This window comes from Engystomops pustulosus, chromosome 2 (genome assembly GCF_040894005.1).
Source record: "Engystomops pustulosus chromosome 2, aEngPut4.maternal, whole genome shotgun sequence".
Classification (NCBI taxonomy): domain Eukaryota; kingdom Metazoa; phylum Chordata; class Amphibia; order Anura; family Leptodactylidae; genus Engystomops; species Engystomops pustulosus.
The window spans coordinates 12,832,682-12,854,300 of NC_092412.1; the positions used below are offsets into that span (position 1 = coordinate 12,832,682).

Here is a 21,619-nt window from a genome sequence, read left to right on the forward strand (position 1 = left end):
GGCCCGGGCAGTGTCACATACATACAAGCCGCGGCTGCTGCACAACATCTCACCGATCGGAGGAGGAGGGGGCTGGAGCGCGGCTGATGGAGATATCGCGGGTGTGGCTGTGCGCGCCAGAGTCGCATTTAAATTTCCCGCTCAATTTCCCCTCCCCCGCACAACGGAGCCGCGCTGCACAATCTTCCCGCCGCGCTGCCGCCCATGGCTTCTGAAGCCTGTGAGTTGCAGCGCGATGGCGATGCGACTGCCACAACATTGAGTGTCTATGCACTGCCCGGGCATCTGCGGAGTTGTAAGCCTTGTCACGCGTTATAGGGCACGGCCGCAAGAAGCGTCTGACACACAGTCACTCGTGGCTTCCTGTACAGGGCTCCGCATCTACTCTAATAATTAAAGTCGTCAGTCAAACACTGACGAGCGGGCGCGCGCCTGCCTGTCATTAAGGCCCCCCCTTCACGGCTATTTATCCTTCATGTTTGTCCCAATAACCATGTAATGTCGCTTAGATTCACTTAGGTGTCATCACTATGGCGCTGTGTACATGATTGCACTCGGGGAAAGTTAGAACATTCCGCCCCGTATGTCCCTGTATCACCGGCCCCCGGAATGTACCCGGGATGGGGTGAGCAGGAGTGACGGCCACATGGAGTGAGATAGAAGGGTGAGCTCTGTTGTGGAGAGGGTGGGTGGCTCTTAGAAGAGCCTTTGGGGTGTTTGAGGTGCCGGGTAGGCAGGCAGGCGCTTACTTGGCGCTGGTGTACTTGGTGACGGCCTTGGTGCCCTCGGACACGGCGTGCTTGGCCAGCTCTCCGGGCAGCAGCAGGCGGACGGCGGTCTGGATCTCCCGGGAGGTGATGGTGGAGCGCTTGTTGTAGTGAGCCAGGCGGGAGGCTTCCCCTGCGATGCGCTCGAAGATGTCGTTGACGAAGGAGTTCATGATGCCCATGGCCTTGGAGGAGATGCCGGTGTCGGGGTGCACCTGCTTGAGCACCTTGTAGACGTAGATGGCGTAACTCTCCTTCCTGGACCTCTTGCGCTTCTTACCGTCCTTCTTCTGGGCCTTGGTGACGGCTTTCTTGGAGCCCTTCTTGGGCGCTAGGGCGGACTTGGCGGGATCAGGCATGATGCGGCGGTTACTATTATCCGAGACACGGAGAACAATGTCCCGCACCTCCCCGCGCCGCGGTATTTATAGCCGGGCTATGCAAAGGAGCGACGCCGGCTGCTCGCCCTGCTATTGGAGGAACGAGTCATGTGCTCTGTGTGTTCACTGCTGAACCACGCCTCCTAATGCTGGTTGGTGAGTCTATGAGCCGCGCCTCTATTGGTAGGATTTCAATCCGGCCAATGACAGAGAGTGAGGAGCAGGCGGGAAGGTATAAGAGGCGGCAGGAGGCGGCTGAGCGGCATCAGTCGTACTGAATCTCTAGCATCATGTCTGGACGTGGCAAACAAGGAGGAAAGGTCCGCGCTAAGGCCAAGACCCGCTCATCCCGGGCCGGCCTGCAGTTCCCCGTCGGTCGTGTGCACAGGCTCCTCCGCAAGGGCAACTACGCCGAGAGAGTCGGGGCCGGCGCTCCCGTCTACCTGGCCGCCGTGCTCGAGTACCTCACCGCTGAGATCCTCGAGCTGGCCGGCAACGCCGCCCGGGACAACAAGAAGACCCGCATCATCCCCCGCCACCTGCAGCTGGCCGTGCGCAACGACGAGGAGCTCAACAAGCTGCTGGGAGGAGTCACCATCGCCCAGGGAGGCGTCCTGCCCAACATCCAGGCCGTGCTGCTGCCCAAGAAGACCGAGAGCAGCAAGCCCGCCAAGAGCAAGTGAGCGCCGCCGCCGCTGCTCCAGCACCCGATCCCCACTACACACAAAGGCTCTTCTAAGAGCCACCCACCTCCTCCTGACAGAGCGGCAGCCCCGGGTGTCTCCCCGGTACATCACACACTCTCTCTATACTGTACTGATCCTGTACTCTCCTCTGCACCGCTATGTGTCTGCGCTCCCCGCCTCTATCCCTCTGCTGCCGCTGTCACTAGTAGCTACAGGCTACATACACCGGGGATGTGACCGCTCGCCCTGCAGGCTGCACCCCCGCCTCTCCGTCATCGGAGGTCGCTGCGTTCTCCCGGACGGGCACGGCATCTCTATGGGGCGGGCAGGCATGGAGGACACTCGGGCTCCTGGCAGGGACAGAGCTGCGGCTGCTGCCCGCTTCTTACGTGGAGACTAACGGCTCTGTGTGTACAGTGAAGCTGCCGGAGAGCCGGCTGCCGCTGACGTCACAAGGGGAGAACGAGCGGGAAATTCAGTTGCTGGAGAACTTAGACCTGCAGGATTGTCCACCAGGTGGCGCCTTTCCTGGAAGTTAGGAGGAGAGGGGGATCTAGGAGGGGCGACTACTTATATTGACAGCCTCCCGGTCTTGGTAGCAATTTAGCAGTGAACGGGGAAAGGAGTCTGGCCAGGCTAAACAGTGCGCTGGGAGGTTGGTCACGGCTTCCATTGCCCCGGGTCACAGTGCCTTCCCCACAAAAGCAAAGTCACGTTAGCAAATATAGTCCAGCACCTGCCTCACAGGAGGACTCAAAAGATTCACGATGCTACCACATTGGCCAATATAACTACAGTGCCAGATCCTACCGTAGCCAAAAATAGTCACAACACCTGACCTCGCGGCAGCCATATTGCCCCCAAGTAGCCTATGGTCACAGTGACCCCAGAGTAGCCAAGATTGTCATACTGTAGTCAGTGACCCAACTGTAGCCAAAATGGTATCCGTTCTACCACATTAGACAAAATAGCCAAAAGCCTGTCCCGCCCGTCAGCCAAATTAAGCACAGCGCCCCCTCAGTAGCCATAATAATCTCAGTGTCCCACATTAGCCAATATAGTCACATCGGCCGCCACAGTAGGCAAGTCACAGCGACGCTGCAATAGCCTATAGCAGTGGTGGCGAACCTATGGCATGGGTGCCAGAGGCGGCGCTCAGTGCCCTTTCTGTGGGCACTTGGGCCATCGCCCCAGCACACAAGGATCTTCCTGCAGTTCCAAGCAACTTAAAAGATGCTGCTTTCAGTCATATTTTGATACTTACTTCGTTACTAGGGACAGTAGGAAGAGGGAGAATGAGTAGACGGGGCCGAATTCTCTTTGGAGGACCTCCTACTGGCCCCACTATTCTCTGTGTACAGAGGGACACGGGAAAGAAGCTGAAATGATGACAATTTTCCAGCTTTTTCTACTGTGTTGCTGTCCTCAGGAGGCCAATATGATTGAAAGTTGATGAAGAACAGGGAGCAATAAGTTACTGCTTTAATTTTTGGATGGCACCTCACGATAGATAAGTGGGGTTTGAGTTGCAGTTTGGGCACTCGGCCGCTAAAAAGTTCGCCATCACTGGCCTATAGCAGTGATGGCAAACCTTTTCGAGACCGAGTGCCCAAATGACAACAAACACGCACATATTTATTGCAAAGTGCCAACACAGCAATTTAAGCAGTAACTCTCTGTTCTACCACAAATCCAATAGAAGAAGACCATCATCAATAAACGGCACCTGCCCGTACCTTCTCACTCTTACTCTTACTACAGTCCGAAGAAGCCGAGGATGTGTTGCTTTGAAATAAAACTTTGAGAGAGGCAGCTACCAGTTAGGGCCAGAAATATTTGGACAGTGACACAATTTTGGCGAGTTGGGCTCCGCATGCCACCACATGGGATTTGAAATGAAACCTCTACAACAGAATTCAAGTGCAGATTGTAACGTTTAATTTGAAGGGTTGAACAAAAATATCTGATAGAAAATGTAGGAATTGTACACATTTCTTTACAAACACTCCACATTTTAGGAGCTCAAAAGTAATTGGACAAATAAACATAACCCAAACAAAATATTTTTATTTTCAATATTTTGTTGCGAATCCTTTGGAGGCAATCACTGCCTTCAGTCTGGAACCCATGGACATCACCAAACGCTGGGTTTCCTCCTCCTTAATGCTTTGCCAGGCCTTTACAGCCGCAGCCTTCAGGTCTTGCTTGTTTGTGGGTCTTTCCGTCTTAAGTCTGGATTTGAGCCGGTGAAATGCATGCTCAATTGGGTTAAGATCTGGTGATTGACTTGGCCATTGCGGAATGTTCCATTTTTTTGCACTCATGAACTCCTGGGTAGCTTTGGCTGTATGCTTGGGGTCATTGTCCATCTGTACTATGAAGCGCCGTCCGATCAACTTTGCAGCATTTGGCTGAATCTGGGCTGAAAGTATATCCCGGTACACTTCAGAATTCATCCGGCTACTCTTGTCTGCTGTTATGTCATCAATAAACACAAGTGACCCAGTGCCATTGAAAGCCACGCATGCCCACGCCATCACGTTGCCTCCACCAGGTTTTACAGAGGATGTGGTGTGCCTTGGATCATGTGCCGTTCCCTTTCTTCTCCAAACTTTTTTCTTCCCATCATTCTGGTACAGGTCGATCTTTGTCTCATCTGTCCATAGAATACTTTTCCAGAACTGAGTTGGCTCCTTGAGGTGTTTTTCGGCAAATTTAACTCTGGCCTGTCTATTTTTGGAATTGATGAATGGTTTGTATCTAGATGTGAACCCTTTGTATTTACTTTCATGGAGTCTTCTCTTTATTGTTGACTTAGAAACAGATACCGCTACTTCACTGAGAGTGTTCTGGACTTCACTGAGAGTGTTCTGGACTTCACTGAGAGTGTTCTGGACTTCACTGAGAGTGTTCTGGACTTCACTGAGAGTGTTCTGGACTTCAGTTGATGTTGTGAACGGGTTCTTCTTCACCAGAGAAAGTATGCGGCCATCATCCACCACTGTTGTCATCCGTGGACGCTCAGGCCCAAGCTCACCAGCCAATTCCTTTTTTTCTCAGAATGTACCCGACTGTTGAGTTTGCTGCTCCAAGCATGTCTGCTATCTCTCTGATGGATTATTTCTTTTTTTCCCGCCTCAGGATGTTCTGCTTCACCTCAATTGAGAGTTCCTTTGACCGCATGTTGTCTGGTCACAGCAACAGCCTTCCAAATGCAAAACCAACCACCTGGAATCAACCCCAGACCCTTTAACTACTTCATTGATTACAGGTTAACGGGGGAGACGCCTTCAGAGTTAATTGCAGCCCTTAGAGTCCATTGTCCAATTACTTTTGGTCCCTTGACAAAGAGGAGGCTATGCATTACAGAGCTAGGATTCCTAAACCCTTTCTCCCATTTGGATGTGGAAACTCGCATATTGCAGCTGGGAGTGTGCACTTTCAGCCCATATTATATATAGAATTGTATTTCTGAACATGGTTTTGTAAACAGCTAAAAACAACAAAACTTGTGTCACTGTCCAAATATTGCTGGCCCTAACTGGTACATTGCCTGTGCCTGCAGGTGAATTCTTTAAGTCATGTCTGGTGAACTCAGTGCTGGGGACATGTGGCCTGGGTGCCCACAAAGAGGGCCCCGTGCCATAGGTTCGCCAACACTGGCCTATAGTCACCGTTCCTCAAATTAGACAATAGTCACAGTGTTCCACGGTAGCTGCAACAACAAATGTAAGAGCTCACCCTTAGATTGCTGATCGTTATGATAAATGAGGCCCACTGACATCAAAAGCTATAGGCGAGAGCAAAACTGTTCCAAGTCCACCAATCAGACTCAGGTTGGGAAGCGTCAGCACCAACACGACGATTACAAAATGCTGACGACATTCCTAATAACGGATTACAGTGACCACCGCCCAGCCACAGATCCGGTGGGGCGGGGGAGGAGAGGCTGGCGGCTCCCCGAGTAGTTTCATCTCCGCACATTCACAGCCAGGCGCAGATCGGGAGCACCACCACATTCAACTCACTCCCAGAGAAAGGAGAAATGGACTCCTCCAATCTCCTTCATAGGAGATTTTACGGACTGTGTACCATCACCCTTACTTTATCTGAGACAAGAAAAAACAAACAAACTAAAAAACAACAACCTGACTGACCCTCCCCATCACAGGGGGTGCAATGGACCAGTTCACTTCCCACCTACTTTTGCCGCCGCCGTCGACGACGACGTTTGCAGAAGGGGGTATTAATGTGTAAAAGTAACAAAATTGTCACAGGTCAGACAGAAGCCCAACTTGAAAGTGCCTTCCGCCTGCTGGAAGCAGCCCCCGGGAGCACAGCGTCTTCCTCACAGTGAACTCCATCTCGAACTAGACTTTCTATCTCAACTTGTCAACCCCACCTCGGGGTTTCCACACTAGGTCAGGACCGTAGACTTGGCTCACTGACACTACACTAAATAAGCAGAGTTGTATCACAATCTAGGCGGCTAGTCTGTGACTGCAGTACTGATTTGTCACGGATAGAAGCAGAATGTTGGACTTCATAGGTGACTTGTCTTCTCCTCTGGGTTCAGAACATGGTCCGTGGTGACCTTTCCCCTCCATGACTTATTGCTGAAGAATTTTTCCCCAGACGTCACATTGGCTCCTTGAAGAAGATCTCTACACTGTGCCTCCACCTGGATAACGAAATGCACTGTGCTGCCACATATTGCAAATATACTGTTATTTATGGCAGTGGGAGAGAGGGTCCAGCCATAACGTTGATGTAAGGATGAAGCGGTCCACCCGTGAGCCTTACTCCTCACACCACAGCCAACCGGACTGTTAATATATACATATCATACAGCAGCATGGTGGCTGAGTGGGTAGCACTTCTGCCTTGCAGCACTGGAGTCCTGGGTTCAAGTCCCACCCAGGTCAACATCTGCAAAGAGTTTGTATGTTCTCTCTGTGTTTGCGTGGCTTTCCCCCCACACTCCAAAACATACTGGTAGGTTGTTTAGATTGTGAGCCCCTTGGGGACAGGGACCAAAATTTGATATGCTTTGTGCAGCGCTGCGTAATCTGTGTGCGCTATATAAATAAAGAATTGTTATTATTATTATAATACCTCTCACATCACACGACACACACAACACACACACACACACACAATATTTGAAGTGTTATTGTAGGGGACACTGGGCGATTCTACAGTTATTGAAGGGGCATCATTGCAGTAGGGGGTCCTGGATGACTGTATTGTTATTACAGGGGGCACTAGATGATGATAGTGTTGTTGCAGAGGTCAAGGGATGAATATAGTGTTGATGTAGGGGGCACTGGATGATGATAGTATTGGTGCAGGGGGCAATGGATGATGATACTGTTATTGCAGGGGGCACTGGATGATGATAGTGATGATGTAGGGGGCACTGGATGATGATAGTGATGATGTAAGGGGAACTGGATGATGATAGTGATGATGTAAGGGGAACTGGATGATGATAGTGATGATGTAAGGGGAACTGGATGATGATAGTGATGATGCAGGGGGCACTGGATGATGATAGTGATGATGCAGGGGGCACTGGATGATGATAGTGATGATGTAGGGGGCACTGGATGATGATAGTGATGATGTAAGGGGAACTGGATGATGATAGTGATGATGTAAGGGGAACTGGATGATGATAGTGATGATGCAGGGGGCACTGGATGATGATAGTGATGATGTAAGGGGAACTGGATGATGATAGTGATGATGTAAGGGGAACTGGATGATGATAGTGATGATGTAAGGGGAACTGGATGATGATAGTGATGATGCAGGGGGCACTGGATGATGATAGTGATGATGCAGGGGGCACTGGATGATGATAGTGATGATGTAGGGGGCACTGGATGATGATAGTGATGATGTAAGGGGAACTGGATGATGATAGTGATGATGTAAGGGGAACTGGATGATGATAGTGATGATGCAGGGGGCACTGGATGATGATAGTGATGATGCAGGGGAACTGGATGATGATAGTGATGATGCAGGGGGCACTGGATGATGATGATGATAGCGATGATGCAGGGGGAACTGGATGATGATAGTGATGATGGAGGGGGCACTGGATGGTGATAGTATTGTTGTAAGGGGCACTGGATGGTGATAGGGATGATGCATGGGGCACTGGATGATGATATTATTGGCGTAGGGGGCACTGGATGATGATAGTGTAGATGTAGGGGGCACTGGATGATGATACATTGTGGCTGCGGCCTCCTTGGATGTCCCTGTGGACGGGGCCGGGGCCGGTGACAGCTCCTCGGGATGTCCTATCCAGGGACAGGGCAGGACGGGGAGGCCGGGGCCGCCTGTGTGTTACCCTCCCGCGCTCTCGGCAGCCCCAGCTCTTCCCCGGATGGGACAATCAGACTTGTGCGCGGCAGATCCTGTGGGGAAGATCCCAGTGACGGTGACAAGTGCGGGGAGGAGAAGCCGGCAGCTCCCGCGCCAGTGCTATCTCCGCACAATCACGGCGATGCGCGGATCGGGAGGACCATGGCGGAGATCCCGGGGCCCCCTGCCGGCTCCCGCCCCGCGCCTCCGCCAGTGACGGCTGCACACGGTCAAAGAGGTTGTCGGGGAGTGGGGAGTCAGGGGGGGAGCGCGCGGGCCTGTCCGCTGGTGTCCGCTAAGGGGCTGCTCTCCCGGGCAGGGAAGCACACGGGCAGAGCGGAGCTTCCCTCAGGCCCGGATGGAGGGAGTCGGCAGCGGCGCTCAGTGTCAGCCAATAGGGGCGGAGGACGATGCCACTCGGCAGCCAATCAGAGCGCCGCCGTTGTAGATATAAGAGGCGGGAGAGCGCGCTGCTCGCGATTCACGAACTGTCAGCAGAGTTTTGTGTGCGAGTCCCTTCATATCTGAAGATGGCAGAAACCGCGCCCGCCGCCGCAGCTCCCCCTGCCGCCGAACCGGCCGCCAAGGCCAAGAAGCAGCCCAAGAAGGCCGCTGCCGCCAAGAAGAGCGCCAAGAAGCCCTCCGGCCCCAGCGTCTCCGAGCTCATCATCAAAGCCGTGTCCGCCTCCAAGGAGCGCAGCGGGGTGTCCCTGGCCGCCCTCAAGAAGGCCCTGGCTGCCGGCGGCTACGACGTCGACAAGAATAACAGCCGCCTCAAGCTGGCCATCAAGTCGCAGGTCACCAAGGGCACCCTGCTCCAGGTCAAAGGCAGCGGCGCCTCCGGCTCCTTCAAGCTCAACAAGAAGCAGCTCGACACCAAGGACAAGGCGGCCAAGAAGAAGCCCGCAGCGGCCAAGCCCAAGAAGCCGGCCGCCGCCAGCGCCAAGAAAGCGCCCAAGTCTCCTAAGAAGCCCAAGAAGGCTCCCAGCGCCGCCAAGAGCCCCAAAAAGGCCAAGAAGCCTGCAGCAGCGGCGGCCAAGAGCCCCAAGAAAGCGGCCAAGAAGCCTAAGGCCGCCCCGAAGCCCAAGAAAGTCACCAAGAGCCCGGCTAAGAAGGCGTCCAAGCCCAAAGCTGCTGCCGCCAAGAGCCCGGCTAAGAAGAAGGCCGCTACTAAAGCCAAGAAGCCCGCGGCCAAGAAGTAAGCGGGAGCCGCCCTGTGCCCTTCCATATAAACCCCCCCACAAAGGCTCTTCTCAGAGCCACCACCTCCTCCCCGACAGAGCTCTTACCCACAGCCCGCCGCACAGTATAAGCCGCCGGGTCATACCCCTCCAGCCCCCCGCCGCCACCAGCGTCACACTCCCGGGGACGTGGCCGGACTTCCACATGAGTCGTCCGCTCACTATGGGGGGACAGAGCATCCAGGGAGGGGACGAGGGCTTACAGCGTCTACAGGGGGGACGGGGCCGCAGAGTAGAGAGCGGGAGGTGATGGGGATCTATGTGCCCGCGCGTCCTCCTCATTCATTACAGGCGGGGGGGCCAGGAGCAATGACAGGAGGACGGGTGCTGGGGGGTACAGGAGCGGCACCGGGCTCTGCAGTGATTGGGGCAGCGGTTGACACTTCCACGCAGGAGGGGACGTTATCAGCGGAAGTTACGTCGATCGGCCGCTGTTAGCCAATGGCTGCTCGCTGTCTTTCCCTGTGTTTCGGCGGGCTTATAAACAAGCCAATGGAATCGATGGGGCGGGCTATCCCTGAGCCAATGAGGACGAGTGCGGGAGCATAAATATTGCGCTCAGTTCCCGTTTCCACATATCACCGCTATCTGTGTGTGAGAGAGAACCATGGCCAGAACCAAGCAGACCGCCCGCAAGTCCACCGGAGGCAAAGCGCCCCGCAAGCAGCTGGCTACCAAGGCCGCCAGGAAGAGCGCGCCCGCCACCGGCGGAGTCAAGAAGCCTCACCGCTACCGCCCCGGCACCGTGGCTCTCCGCGAGATCCGCCGTTACCAGAAGTCCACCGAGCTGCTCATCAGGAAGCTGCCCTTCCAGCGCCTGGTCAGAGAGATCGCTCAGGACTTCAAGACCGACCTGCGCTTCCAGAGCTCTGCCGTCATGGCGCTGCAGGAGGCCAGCGAGGCCTATCTGGTCGGCCTCTTCGAGGACACTAACCTGTGCGCCATCCACGCCAAGAGAGTCACCATCATGCCCAAAGACATCCAGCTGGCCCGCAGGATCCGCGGCGAGAGGGCCTAAGTCCTCCCCGGGCGGGTACCGTCCCACACAACACAAAGGCTCTTTTCAGAGCCACCCACATCCTCTACAGGACGAGCTCAATAACCTCAAGTGTACCCTGTGGCCGCTCCCAGGCCTCATGCCCATCTGCAGGGAGACGCCGCGGCTGCTAGTGCTGTCAGCGGTGTCCCCTCCCCCCGTGACAGGAATCTCTGAATCCCGTCGTTCCTGACATGACGTCACAATAACATATATCTCGCTAATGTAATGGCTTGTTTCCCCTACGGTTTGTAAAGCGCAACGGAATATGATGGCGCTATACAATTAATAACAACGGTATAGAACGTGTTCTGCCGCAGCACAGACCCTAAACCTCACATATAATAACTAGTCACTGCCGAGCTCCCCGTTCTGCCTCCCTGGTCACACCCGCAGCTGCGCTCCCCGCTCTGCCCCTCTGGTCACAGTGCGAGCTCTATGGGTTCCCTGCCTCCTCAGTTACAGCCACTGCTGCGCTCCTCGGCTACTCCAGTCCTAGCTACATCTGCTCTTTCTATATTTCATCTCCACTTACATCTAGATCTGCCCTTTCTATAGATCATCTCTATGTACAGCTAGAACTGCACCCCTCGGATTGCCCGCCGCCCTCATGAGGCCGGGAGTCTTTGTGCTGGGGGCCGCCCTGCACACATCGATGAAGCAGGGATTGTAGAAAGAGCGGGGAATTCAAAATTATAACACGTTCACTATTCAGCCAATAGGTGGTAAGGGGGAGGAGAGACCAAGGACACGCCCCTTCGTCATCACCAGTAGTCCTCTATCTGGTCCTCTCATTGTGTATATAAAGGAGACCTCGGCAGCCCCGTCCACATTCGTTGTCTCACACACAACAAAGAACATGTCTGGACGCGGCAAAGGAGGAAAGGGGCTCGGAAAAGGAGGCGCCAAGAGGCACAGGAAGGTGCTGCGTGATAACATCCAGGGAATCACCAAGCCTGCCATCCGCCGCCTGGCTCGCAGAGGAGGCGTCAAGCGTATCTCCGGCCTCATCTACGAGGAGACCCGCGGCGTCCTCAAGGTGTTCCTGGAGAACGTCATCCGCGACGCTGTCACCTACACCGAGCACGCCAAGAGGAAGACCGTCACCGCCATGGACGTGGTGTACGCGCTCAAGCGCCAGGGCCGCACTCTCTACGGCTTCGGAGGTTAAGACTCGTACCCACCCGGCTCCATCTCACACCCAAAGGCTCTTTTCAGAGCCACCCACCTCCTCCTAGAGAAGAGCTCGCACTCTGATGCTTGTTTCATACCACTGTCTGTACTGTCACTCATCACTTTCCCTCCAGTTGTCTCCTGTGACTTAAAAGGCGCTGCGGAAAGTGATGGCGCTACAGGAACATAACTTATCGTCGTGCTCCCCGGTGATGGGGCTCGAGCCGGTGCAGTGCGGATTCTGGACGCTAATTAGAGAAGGGCCCGGGCAGTGTCACATACATACAAGCCGCGGCTGCTGCACAACATCTCACCGATCGGAGGAGGAGGGGGCTGGAGCGCGGCTGATGGAGATATCGCGGGTGTGGCTGTGCGCGCCAGAGTCGCATTTAAATTTCACGCTCAATTTCCCCTCCCCCGCACAACGGAGCCGCGCTGCACAATCTTCCCGCCGCGCTGCCGCCCATGGCTTCTGAAGCCTGTGAGTTGCAGCGCGATGGCGATGCGACTGCCACAACATTGAGTGTCTATGCACTGCCCGGGCATCTGCGGAGTTGTAAGCCTTGTCACGCGTTATAGGGCACGGCCGCAAGAAGCGTCTGACACACAGTCACTCGTGGCTTCCTGTACAGGGCTCCGCATCTACTCTAATAATTAAAGTCGTCAGTCAAACACTGACGAGCGGGCGCGCGCCTGCCTGTCATTAAGGCCCCCCCTTCACGGCTATTTATCCTTCATGTTTGTCCCAATAACCATGTAATGTCGCTTAGATTCACTTAGGTGTCATCACTATGGCGCTGTGTACATGATTGCACTCGGGGAAAGTTAGAACATTCCGCCCCGTATGTCCCTGTATCACCGGCCCCCGGAATGTACCCGGGATGGGGTGAGCAGGAGTGACGGTCACATGGAGTGAGATAGAAGGGTGAGCTCTGTTGTGGAGAGGGTGGGTGGCTCTTAGAAGAGCCTTTGGGGTGTTTGAGGTGCCGGGTAGGCAGGCAGGCGCTTACTTGGCGCTGGTGTACTTGGTGACGGCCTTGGTGCCCTCGGACACGGCGTGCTTGGCCAGCTCTCCGGGCAGCAGCAGGCGGACGGCGGTCTGGATCTCCCGGGAGGTGATGGTGGAGCGCTTGTTGTAGTGAGCCAGGCGGGAGGCTTCCCCTGCGATGCGCTCGAAGATGTCGTTGACGAAGGAGTTCATGATGCCCATGGCCTTGGAGGAGATGCCGGTGTCGGGGTGCACCTGCTTGAGCACCTTGTAGACGTAGATGGCGTAACTCTCCTTCCTGGACCTCTTGCGCTTCTTGCCGTCCTTCTTCTGGGCCTTGGTGACGGCTTTCTTGGAGCCCTTCTTGGGCGCTGGGGCGGACTTGGCGGGATCAGGCATGATGCGGCGGTTACTATTATCCGAGACACGGAGAACAATGTCCCGCACCTCCCCGCGCCGCGGTATTTATAGCCGGGCTATGTAAATGAGCGACGCCGGCTGCTCGCCCTGCTATTGGAGGAACGAGTCATGTGCTCTGTGTGTTCACTGCTGAACCACGCCTCCTAATGCTGGTTGGTGAGTCTATGAGCCGCGCCTCTATTGGTAGGATTTCAATCCGGCCAATGACAGAGAGTGAGGAGCAGGCGGGAAGGTATAAGAGGCGGCAGGAGGCGGCTGAGCGGCATCAGTCGTACTGAATCTCTAGCATCATGTCTGGACGTGGCAAACAAGGAGGAAAGGTCCGCGCTAAGGCCAAGACCCGCTCATCCCGGGCCGGCCTGCAGTTCCCCGTCGGTCGTGTGCACAGGCTCCTCCGCAAGGGCAACTACGCCGAGAGAGTCGGGGCCGGCGCTCCCGTCTACCTGGCCGCCGTGCTCGAGTACCTCACCGCTGAGATCCTCGAGCTGGCCGGCAACGCCGCCCGGGACAACAAGAAGACCCGCATCATCCCCCGCCACCTGCAGCTGGCCGTGCGCAACGACGAGGAGCTCAACAAGCTGCTGGGAGGAGTCACCATCGCCCAGGGAGGCGTCCTGCCCAACATCCAGGCCGTGCTGCTGCCCAAGAAGACCGAGAGCAGCAAGCCCGCCAAGAGCAAGTGAGCGCCGCCGCCGCTGCTCCAGCACCCGATCCCCACTACACACAAAGGCTCTTCTAAGAGCCACCCACCTCCTCCTGACAGAGCGGCAGCCCCGGGTGTCTCCCCGGTACATCACACACTCTCTCTATACTGTACTGATCCTGTACTCTCCTCTGCACCGCTATGTGTCTGCGCTCCCCGCCTCTATCCCTCTGCTGCCGCTGTCACTAGTAGCTACAGGCTACATACACCGGGGATGTGACCGCTCGCCCTGCAGGCTGCACCCCCGCCTCTCCGTCATCGGAGGTCGCTGCGTTCTCCCGGACGGGCACGGCATCTCTATGGGGCGGGCAGGCATGGAGGACACTCGGGCTCCTGGCAGGGACAGAGCTGCGGCTGCTGCCCGCTTCTTACGTGGAGACTAACGGCTCTGTGTGTACAGTGAAGCTGCCGGAGAGCCGGCTGCCGCTGACGTCACAAGGGGAGAACGAGCGGGAAATTCAGTTGCTGGAGAACTTAGACCTGCAGGATTGTCCACCAGGTGGCGCCTTTCCTGGAAGTTAGGAGGAGAGGGGGATCTAGGAGGGGCGACTACTTATATTGACAGCCTCCCGGTCTTGGTAGCAATTTAGCAGTGAACGGGGAAAGGAGTCTGGCCAGGCTAAACAGTGCGCTGGGAGGTTGGTCACGGCTTCCATTGCCCCGGGTCACAGTGCCTTCCCCACAAAAGCAAAGTCACGTTAGCAAATATAGTCCAGCACCTGCCTCACAGGAGGACTCAAAAGATTCACGATGCTACCACATTGGCCAATATAACTACAGTGCCAGATCCTACCGTAGCCAAAAATAGTCACAACACCTGACCTCGCGGCAGCCATATTGCCCCCAAGTAGCCTATGGTCACAGTGACCCCAGAGTAGCCAAGATTGTCATACTGTAGTCAGTGACCCAACTGTAGCCAAAATGGTATCCGTTCTACCACATTAGACAAAATAGCCAAAAGCCTGTCCCGCCCGTCAGCCAAATTAAGCACAGCGCCCCCTCAGTAGCCATAATAATCTCAGTGTCCCACATTAGCCAATATAGTCACATCGGCCGCCACAGTAGGCAAGTCACAGCGACGCTGCAATAGCCTATAGCAGTGGTGGCGAACCTATGGCATGGGTGCCAGAGGCGGCGCTCAGTGCCCTTTCGCCCCAGCACACAAGGATCTTCCTGCAGTTCCAAGCAACTTAAAAGATGCTGCTTTCAGTCATATTTTGATACTTACTTCGTTACTAGGGACAGTAGGAAGAGGGAGAATGAGTAGACGGGGCCGAATTCTCTTTGGAGGACCTCCTACTGGCCCCACTATTCTCTGTGTACAGAGGGACACGGGAAAGAAGCTGAAATGATGACAATTTTCCAGCTTTTTCTACTGTGTTGCTGTCCTCAGGAGGCCAATATGATTGAAAGTTGATGAAGAACAGGGAGCAATAAGTTACTGCTTTAATTTTTGGATGGCACCTCACGATAGATAAGTGGGGTTTGAGTTGCAGTTTGGGCACTCGGCCGCTAAAAAGTTCGCCATCACTGGCCTATAGCAGTGATGGCAAACCTTTTCGAGACCGAGTGCCCAAATGACAACAAACACGCACATATTTATTGCAAAGTGCCAACACAGCAATTTAAGCAGTAACTCTCTGTTCTACCACAAATCCAATAGAAGAAGACCATCATCAATAAACGGCACCTGCCCGTACCTTCTCAATCTTACTCTTACTACAGTCCGAAGAAGCCGAGGATGTGTTGCTTTGAAATAAAACTTTGAGAGAGGCAGCTACCAGTTAGGGCCAGAAATATTTGGACAGTGACACAATTTTGGCGAGTTGGGCTCCGCATGCCACCACATGGGATTTGAAATGAAACCTCTACAACAGAATTCAAGTGCAGATTGTAACGTTTAATTTGAAGGGTTGAACAAAAATATCTGATAGAAAATGTAGGAATTGTACACATTTCTTTACAAACACTCCACATTTTAGGAGCTCAAAAGTAATTGGACAAATAAACATAACCCAAACAAAATATTTTTATTTTCAATATTTTGTTGCGAATCCTTCGGAGGCAATCACTGCCTTCAGTCTGGAACCCATGGACATCACCAAACGCTGGGTTTCCTCCTCCTTAATGCTTTGCCAGGCCTTTACAGCCGCAGCCTTCAGGTCTTGCTTGTTTGTGGGTCTTTCCGTCTTAAGTCTGGATTTGAGCCGGTGAAATGCATGCTCAATTGGGTTAAGATCTGGTGATTGACTTGGCCATTGCGGAATGTTCCATTTTTTTGCACTCATGAACTCCTGGGTAGCTTTGGCTGTATGCTTGGGGTCATTGTCCATCTGTACTATGAAGCGCCGTCCGATCAACTTTGCAGCATTTGGCTGAATCTGGGCTGAAAGTATATCCCGGTACACTTCAGAATTCATCCGGCTACTCTTGTCTGCTGTTATGTCATCAATAAACACAAGTGACCCAGTGCCATTGAAAGCCACGCATGCCCACGCCATCACGTTGCCTCCACCAGGTTTTACAGAGGATGTGGTGTGCCTTGGATCATGTGCCGTTCCCTTTCTTCTCCAAACTTTTTTCTTCCCATCATTCTGGTACAGGTCGATCTTTGTCTCATCTGTCCATAGAATACTTTTCCAGAACTGAGTTGGCTCCTTGAGGTGTTTTTCGGCAAATTTAACTCTGGCCTGTCTATTTTTGGAATTGATGAATGGTTTGTATCTAGATGTGAACCCTTTGTATTTACTTTCATGGAGTCTTCTCTTTATTGTTGACTTAGAAACAGATACCGCTACTTCACTGAGAGTGTTCTGGACTTCACTGAGAGTGTTCTGGACTTCACTGAGAGTGTTCTGGACTTCACTGAGAGTGTTCTGGACTTCACTGAGAGTGTTCTGGACTTCAGTTGATGTTGTGAACGGGTTCTTCTTCACCAGAGAAAGTATGCGGCCATCATCCACCACTGTTGTCATCCGTGGACGCTCAGGCCCAAGCTCACCAGCCAATTCCTTTTTTTCTCAGAATGTACCCGACTGTTGAGTTTGCTGCTCCAAGCATGTCTGCTATCTCTCTGATGGATTATTTCTTTTTTTCCCGCCTCAGGATGTTCTGCTTCACCTCAATTGAGAGTTCCTTTGACCGCATGTTGTCTGGTCACAGCAACAGCCTTCCAAATGCAAAACCAACCACCTGGAATCAACCCCAGACCCTTTAACTACTTCATTGATTACAGGTTAACGGGGGAGACGCCTTCAGAGTTAATTGCAGCCCTTAGAGTCCATTGTCCAATTACTTTTGGTCCCTTGACAAAGAGGAGGCTATGCATTACAGAGCTAGGATTCCTAAACCCTTTCTCCCATTTGGATGTGGAAACTCGCATATTGCAGCTGGGAGTGTGCACTTTCAGCCCATATTATATATAGAATTGTATTTCTGAACATGGTTTTGTAAACAGCTAAAAACAACAAAACTTGTGTCACTGTCCAAATATTGCTGGCCCTAACTGGTACATTGCCTGTGCCTGCAGGTGAATTCTTTAAGTCATGTCTGGTGAACTCAGTGCTGGGGACATGTGGCCTGGGTGCCCACAAAGAGGGCCCCGTGCCATAGGTTCGCCAACACTGGCCTATAGTCACCGTTCCTCAAATTAGACAATAGTCACAGTGTTCCACGGTAGCTGCAACAACAAATGTAAGAGCTCACCCTTAGATTGCTGATCGTTATGATAAATGAGGCCCACTGACATCAAAAGCTATAGGCGAGAGCAAAACTGTTCCAAGTCCACCAATCAGACTCAGGTTGGGAAGCGTCAGCACCAACACGACGATTACAAAATGCTGACGACATTCCTAATAACGGATTACAGTGACCACCGCCCAGCCACAGATCCGGTGGGGCGGGGGAGGAGAGGCTGGCGGCTCCCCGAGTAGTTTCATCTCCGCACATTCACAGCCAGGCGCAGATCGGGAGCACCACCACATTCAACTCACTCCCAGAGAAAGGAGAAATGGACTCCTCCAATCTCCTTCATAGGAGATTTTACGGACTGTGTACCATCACCCTTACTTTATCTGAGACAAGAAAAAACAAACAAACTAAAAAACAACAACCTGACTGACCCTCCCCATCACAGGGGGTGCAATGGACCAGTTCACTTCCCACCTACTTTTGCCGCCGCCGTCGACGACGACGTTTGCAGAAGGGGGTATTAATGTGTAAAAGTAACAAAATTGTCACAGGTCAGACAGAAGCCCAACTTGAAAGTGCCTTCCGCCTGCTGGAAGCAGCCCCCGGGAGCACAGCGTCTTCCTCACAGTGAACTCCATCTCGAACTAGACTTTCTATCTCAACTTGTCAACCCCACCTCGGGGTTTCCACACTAGGTCAGGACCGTAGACTTGGCTCACTGACACTACACTAAATAAGCAGAGTTGTATCACAATCTAGGCGGCTAGTCTGTGACTGCAGTACTGATTTGTCACGGATAGAAGCAGAATGTTGGACTTCATAGGTGACTTGTCTTCTCCTCTGGGTTCAGAACATGGTCCGTGGTGACCTTTCCCCTCCATGACTTATTGCTGAAGAATTTTTCCCCAGACGTCACATTGGCTCCTTGAAGAAGATCTCTACACTGTGCCTCCACCTGGATAACGAAATGCACTGTGCTGCCACATATTGCAAATATACTGTTATTTATGGCAGTGGGAGAGAGGGTCCAGCCATAACGTTGATGTAAGGATGAAGCGGTCCACCCGTGAGCCTTACTCCTCACACCACAGCCAACCGGACTGTTAATATATACATATCATACAGCAGCATGGTGGCTGAGTGGGTAGCACTTCTGCCTTGCAGCACTGGAGTCCTGGGTTCAAGTCCCACCCAGGTCAACATCTGCAAAGAGTTTGTATGTTCTCTCTGTGTTTGCGTGGCTTTCCCCCCACACTCCAAAACATACTGGTAGGTTGTTTAGATTGTGAGCCCCTTGGGGACAGGGACCAAAATTTGATATGCTTTGTGCAGCGCTGCGTAATCTGTGTGCGCTATATAAATAAAGAATTGTTATTATTATTATAATACCTCTCACATCACACGACACACACAACACACACACACACACACAATATTTGAAGTGTTATTGTAGGGGACACTGGGCGATTCTACAGTTATTGAAGGGGCATCATTGCAGTAGGGGGTCCTGGATGACTGTATTGTTATTACAGGGGGCACTAGATGATGATAGTGTTGTTGCAGAGGTCAAGGGATGAATATAGTGTTGATGTAGGGGGCACTGGATGATGATAGTATTGGTGCAGGGGGCAATGGATGATGATACTGTTATTGCAGGGGGCACTGGATGATGATAGTGATGATGTAGGGGGCACTGGATGATGATAGTGATGATGTAAGGGGAACTGGATGATGATAGTGATGATGTAAGGGGAACTGGATGATGATAGTGATGATGTAAGGGGAACTGGATGATGATAGTGATGATGCAGGGGGCACTGGATGATGATAGTGATGATGCAGGGGGCACTGGATGATGATAGTGATGATGTAGGGGGCACTGGATGATGATAGTGATGATGTAAGGGGAACTGGATGATGATAGTGATGATGTAAGGGGAACTGGATGATGATAGTGATGATGCAGGGGGCACTGGATGATGATAGTGATGATGCAGGGGAACTGGATGATGATAGTGATGATGCAGGGGGCACTGGATGATGATGATGATAGCGATGATGCAGGGGGCACTGGATGATGATAGTGATGATGTAGGGGGCACTGGATGATGATAGTGATGATGTAAGGGGAACTGGATGATGATAGTGATGATGCAGGGGGCACTGGATGATGATAGTGATGATGTAAGGGGAACTGGATGATGATAGTGATGATGTAAGGGGAACTGGATGATGATAGTGATGATGTAAGGGGAACTGGATGATGATAGTGATGATGCAGGGGGCACTGGATGATGATAGTGATGATGCAGGGGGCACTGGATGATGATAGTGATGATGTAGGGGGCACTGGATGATGATAGTGATGATGTAAGGGGAACTGGATGATGATAGTGATGATGTAAGGGGAACTGGATGATGATAGTGATGATGTAAGGGGAACTGGATGATGATAGTGATGATGCAGGGGGCACTGGATGATGATAGTGATGATGCAGGGGAACTGGATGATGATAGTGATGATGCAGGGGGCACTGGATGATGATGATGATAGCGATGATGCAGGGGGAACTGGATGATGATAGTGATGATGGAGGGGGCACTGGATGGTGATAGTATTGTTGTAAGGGGCACTGGATGGTGATAGGGATGATGCATGGGGCACTGGATGATGATATTATTGGCGTAGGGGGCACTGGATGATGATAGTGTAGATGTAGGGGGCACTGGATGATGATACATTGTGGCTGCGGCCTCCTTGGATGTCCCTGTGGACGGGGCCGGGGCCGGTGACAGCTCCTCGGGATGTCCTATCCAGGGACAGGGCAGGACGGGGAGGCCGGGGCCGCCTGTGTGTTACCCTCCCGCGCTCTCGGCAGCCCCAGCTCTTCCCCGGATGGGACAATCAGACTTGTGCGCGGCAGATCCTGTGGGGAAGATCCCAGTGACGGTGACAAGTGCGGGGAGGAGAAGCCGGCAGCTCCCGCGCCAGTGCTATCTCCGCACAATCACGGCGATGCGCGGATCGGGAGGACCATGGCGGAGATCCCGGGGCCCCCCTGCCGGCTCCCGCCCCGCGCCTCCGCCAGTGACGGCTGCACACGGTCAAAGAGGTTGTCGGGGAGTGGGGAGTCAGGGGGGGAGCGCGCGGGCCTGTCCGCTGGTGTCCGCTAAGGGGCTGCTCTCCCGGGCAGGGAAGCACACGGGCAGAGCGGAGCTTCCCTCAGGCCCGGATGGAGGGAGTCGGCAGCGGCGCTCAGTGTCAGCCAATAGGGGCGGAGGACGATGCCACTCGGCAGCCAATCAGAGCGCCGCCGTTGTAGATATAAGAGGCGGGAGAGCGCGCTGCTCGCGATTCACGAACTGTCAGCAGAGTTTTGTGTGCGAGTCCCTTCATATCTGAAGATGGCAGAAACCGCGCCCGCCGCCGCAGCTCCCCCTGCCGCCGAACCGGCCGCCAAGGCCAAGAAGCAGCCCAAGAAGGCCGCTGCCGCCAAGAAGAGCGCCAAGAAGCCCTCCGGCCCCAGCGTCTCCGAGCTCATCATCAAAGCCGTGTCCGCCTCCAAGGAGCGCAGCGGGGTGTCCCTGGCCGCCCTCAAGAAGGCCCTGGCTGCCGGCGGCTACGACGTCGACAAGAATAACAGCCGCCTCAAGCTGGCCATCAAGTCGCAGGTCACCAAGGGCACCCTGCTCCAGGTCAAAGGCAGCGGCGCCTCCGGCTCCTTCAAGCTCAACAAGAAGCAGCTCGACACCAAGGACAAGGCGGCCAAGAAGAAGCCCGCAGCGGCCAAGCCCAAGAAGCCGGCCGCCGCCAGCGCCAAGAAAGCGCCCAAGTCTCCTAAGAAGCCCAAGAAGGCTCCCAGCGCCGCCAAGAGCCCCAAAAAGGCCAAGAAGCCTGCAGCAGCGGCGGCCAAGAGCCCCAAGAAAGCGGCCAAGAAGCCTAAGGCCGCCCCGAAGCCCAAGAAAGTCACCAAGAGCCCGGCTAAGAAGGCGTCCAAGCCCAAAGCTGCTGCCGCCAAGAGCCCGGCTAAGAAGAAGGCCGCTACTAAAGCCAAGAAGCCCGCGGCCAAGAAGTAAGCGGGAGCCGCCCTGTGCCCTTCCATATAAACCCCCCCACAAAGGCTCTTCTCAGAGCCACCACCTCCTCCCCGACAGAG

At 53.8% G+C, this 21,619-nt stretch overlaps 9 protein-coding genes across 12 annotated transcripts in view; 7 read left to right on the top strand and 2 right to left on the bottom strand.

Annotated features, from left to right (window-relative positions):
* The window catches only part of LOC140119790 (uncharacterized), an 822,703-nt gene that overhangs the window by 85,598 nt on the left and 715,486 nt on the right, over positions 1-21,619 (top strand). The gene's annotated exons all lie outside the window — the stretch shown is intronic.
* On the bottom strand, positions 717-1,135 carry LOC140119951 (histone H2B type 1-O-like). Its single transcript, XM_072139386.1, has one exon. The coding sequence runs from the start codon at positions 1,124-1,126 to the stop codon at positions 746-748; it is 381 nt and encodes a 126-aa protein (XP_071995487.1). The 5' UTR covers positions 1,127-1,135; the 3' UTR covers positions 717-745.
* On the top strand, positions 1,438-3,347 carry LOC140119913 (histone H2A type 1-like). Its single transcript, XM_072139350.1, has one exon. The coding sequence runs from the start codon at positions 1,438-1,440 to the stop codon at positions 1,828-1,830; it is 393 nt and encodes a 130-aa protein (XP_071995451.1). The 3' UTR covers positions 1,831-3,347.
* On the top strand, positions 8,742-9,413 carry LOC140119878 (histone H1A-like). Its single transcript, XM_072139308.1, has one exon. The coding sequence runs from the start codon at positions 8,742-8,744 to the stop codon at positions 9,411-9,413; it is 672 nt and encodes a 223-aa protein (XP_071995409.1).
* LOC140119906 (histone H3) lies at positions 9,993-10,528 on the top strand. Its single transcript, XM_072139342.1, has one exon. It carries the CDS (start codon positions 10,060-10,062, stop codon positions 10,468-10,470), a length of 411 nt encoding a protein of 136 aa, XP_071995443.1. The 5' UTR covers positions 9,993-10,059; the 3' UTR covers positions 10,471-10,528.
* On the top strand, positions 11,348-11,659 carry LOC140116904 (histone H4). Its single transcript, XM_072133334.1, has one exon. The coding sequence runs from the start codon at positions 11,348-11,350 to the stop codon at positions 11,657-11,659; it is 312 nt and encodes a 103-aa protein (XP_071989435.1).
* Positions 12,270-13,069, bottom strand: LOC140119934 (histone H2B type 1-O). The gene has a single exon (XM_072139371.1). The coding sequence runs from the start codon at positions 13,046-13,048 to the stop codon at positions 12,668-12,670; it is 381 nt and encodes a 126-aa protein (XP_071995472.1). The 5' UTR covers positions 13,049-13,069; the 3' UTR covers positions 12,270-12,667.
* Positions 13,360-14,871, top strand: LOC140119922 (histone H2A type 1-like). Its single transcript, XM_072139359.1, has one exon. The coding sequence runs from the start codon at positions 13,360-13,362 to the stop codon at positions 13,750-13,752; it is 393 nt and encodes a 130-aa protein (XP_071995460.1). The 3' UTR covers positions 13,753-14,871.
* Positions 20,868-21,539, top strand: LOC140119879 (histone H1A-like). Its single transcript, XM_072139309.1, has one exon. The coding sequence runs from the start codon at positions 20,868-20,870 to the stop codon at positions 21,537-21,539; it is 672 nt and encodes a 223-aa protein (XP_071995410.1).

Excerpts from the sequence above, each read along its gene's own strand:
- LOC140119879 (XM_072139309.1), top strand. The coding sequence starts at position 20,868 with ATGGCAGAAACCGCGCCCGCCGCCGCAGCTCCCCCTGCCGCCGAACCG.
- LOC140119951 (XM_072139386.1), bottom strand. The coding sequence starts at position 1,126 with ATGCCTGATCCCGCCAAGTCCGCCCTAGCGCCCAAGAAGGGCTCCAAG.
- LOC140119913 (XM_072139350.1), top strand. The coding sequence starts at position 1,438 with ATGTCTGGACGTGGCAAACAAGGAGGAAAGGTCCGCGCTAAGGCCAAG.
- LOC140119906 (XM_072139342.1), top strand. The coding sequence starts at position 10,060 with ATGGCCAGAACCAAGCAGACCGCCCGCAAGTCCACCGGAGGCAAAGCG.
- LOC140119934 (XM_072139371.1), bottom strand. The coding sequence starts at position 13,048 with ATGCCTGATCCCGCCAAGTCCGCCCCAGCGCCCAAGAAGGGCTCCAAG.
- LOC140119878 (XM_072139308.1), top strand. The coding sequence starts at position 8,742 with ATGGCAGAAACCGCGCCCGCCGCCGCAGCTCCCCCTGCCGCCGAACCG.
- LOC140119922 (XM_072139359.1), top strand. The coding sequence starts at position 13,360 with ATGTCTGGACGTGGCAAACAAGGAGGAAAGGTCCGCGCTAAGGCCAAG.
- LOC140116904 (XM_072133334.1), top strand. The coding sequence starts at position 11,348 with ATGTCTGGACGCGGCAAAGGAGGAAAGGGGCTCGGAAAAGGAGGCGCC.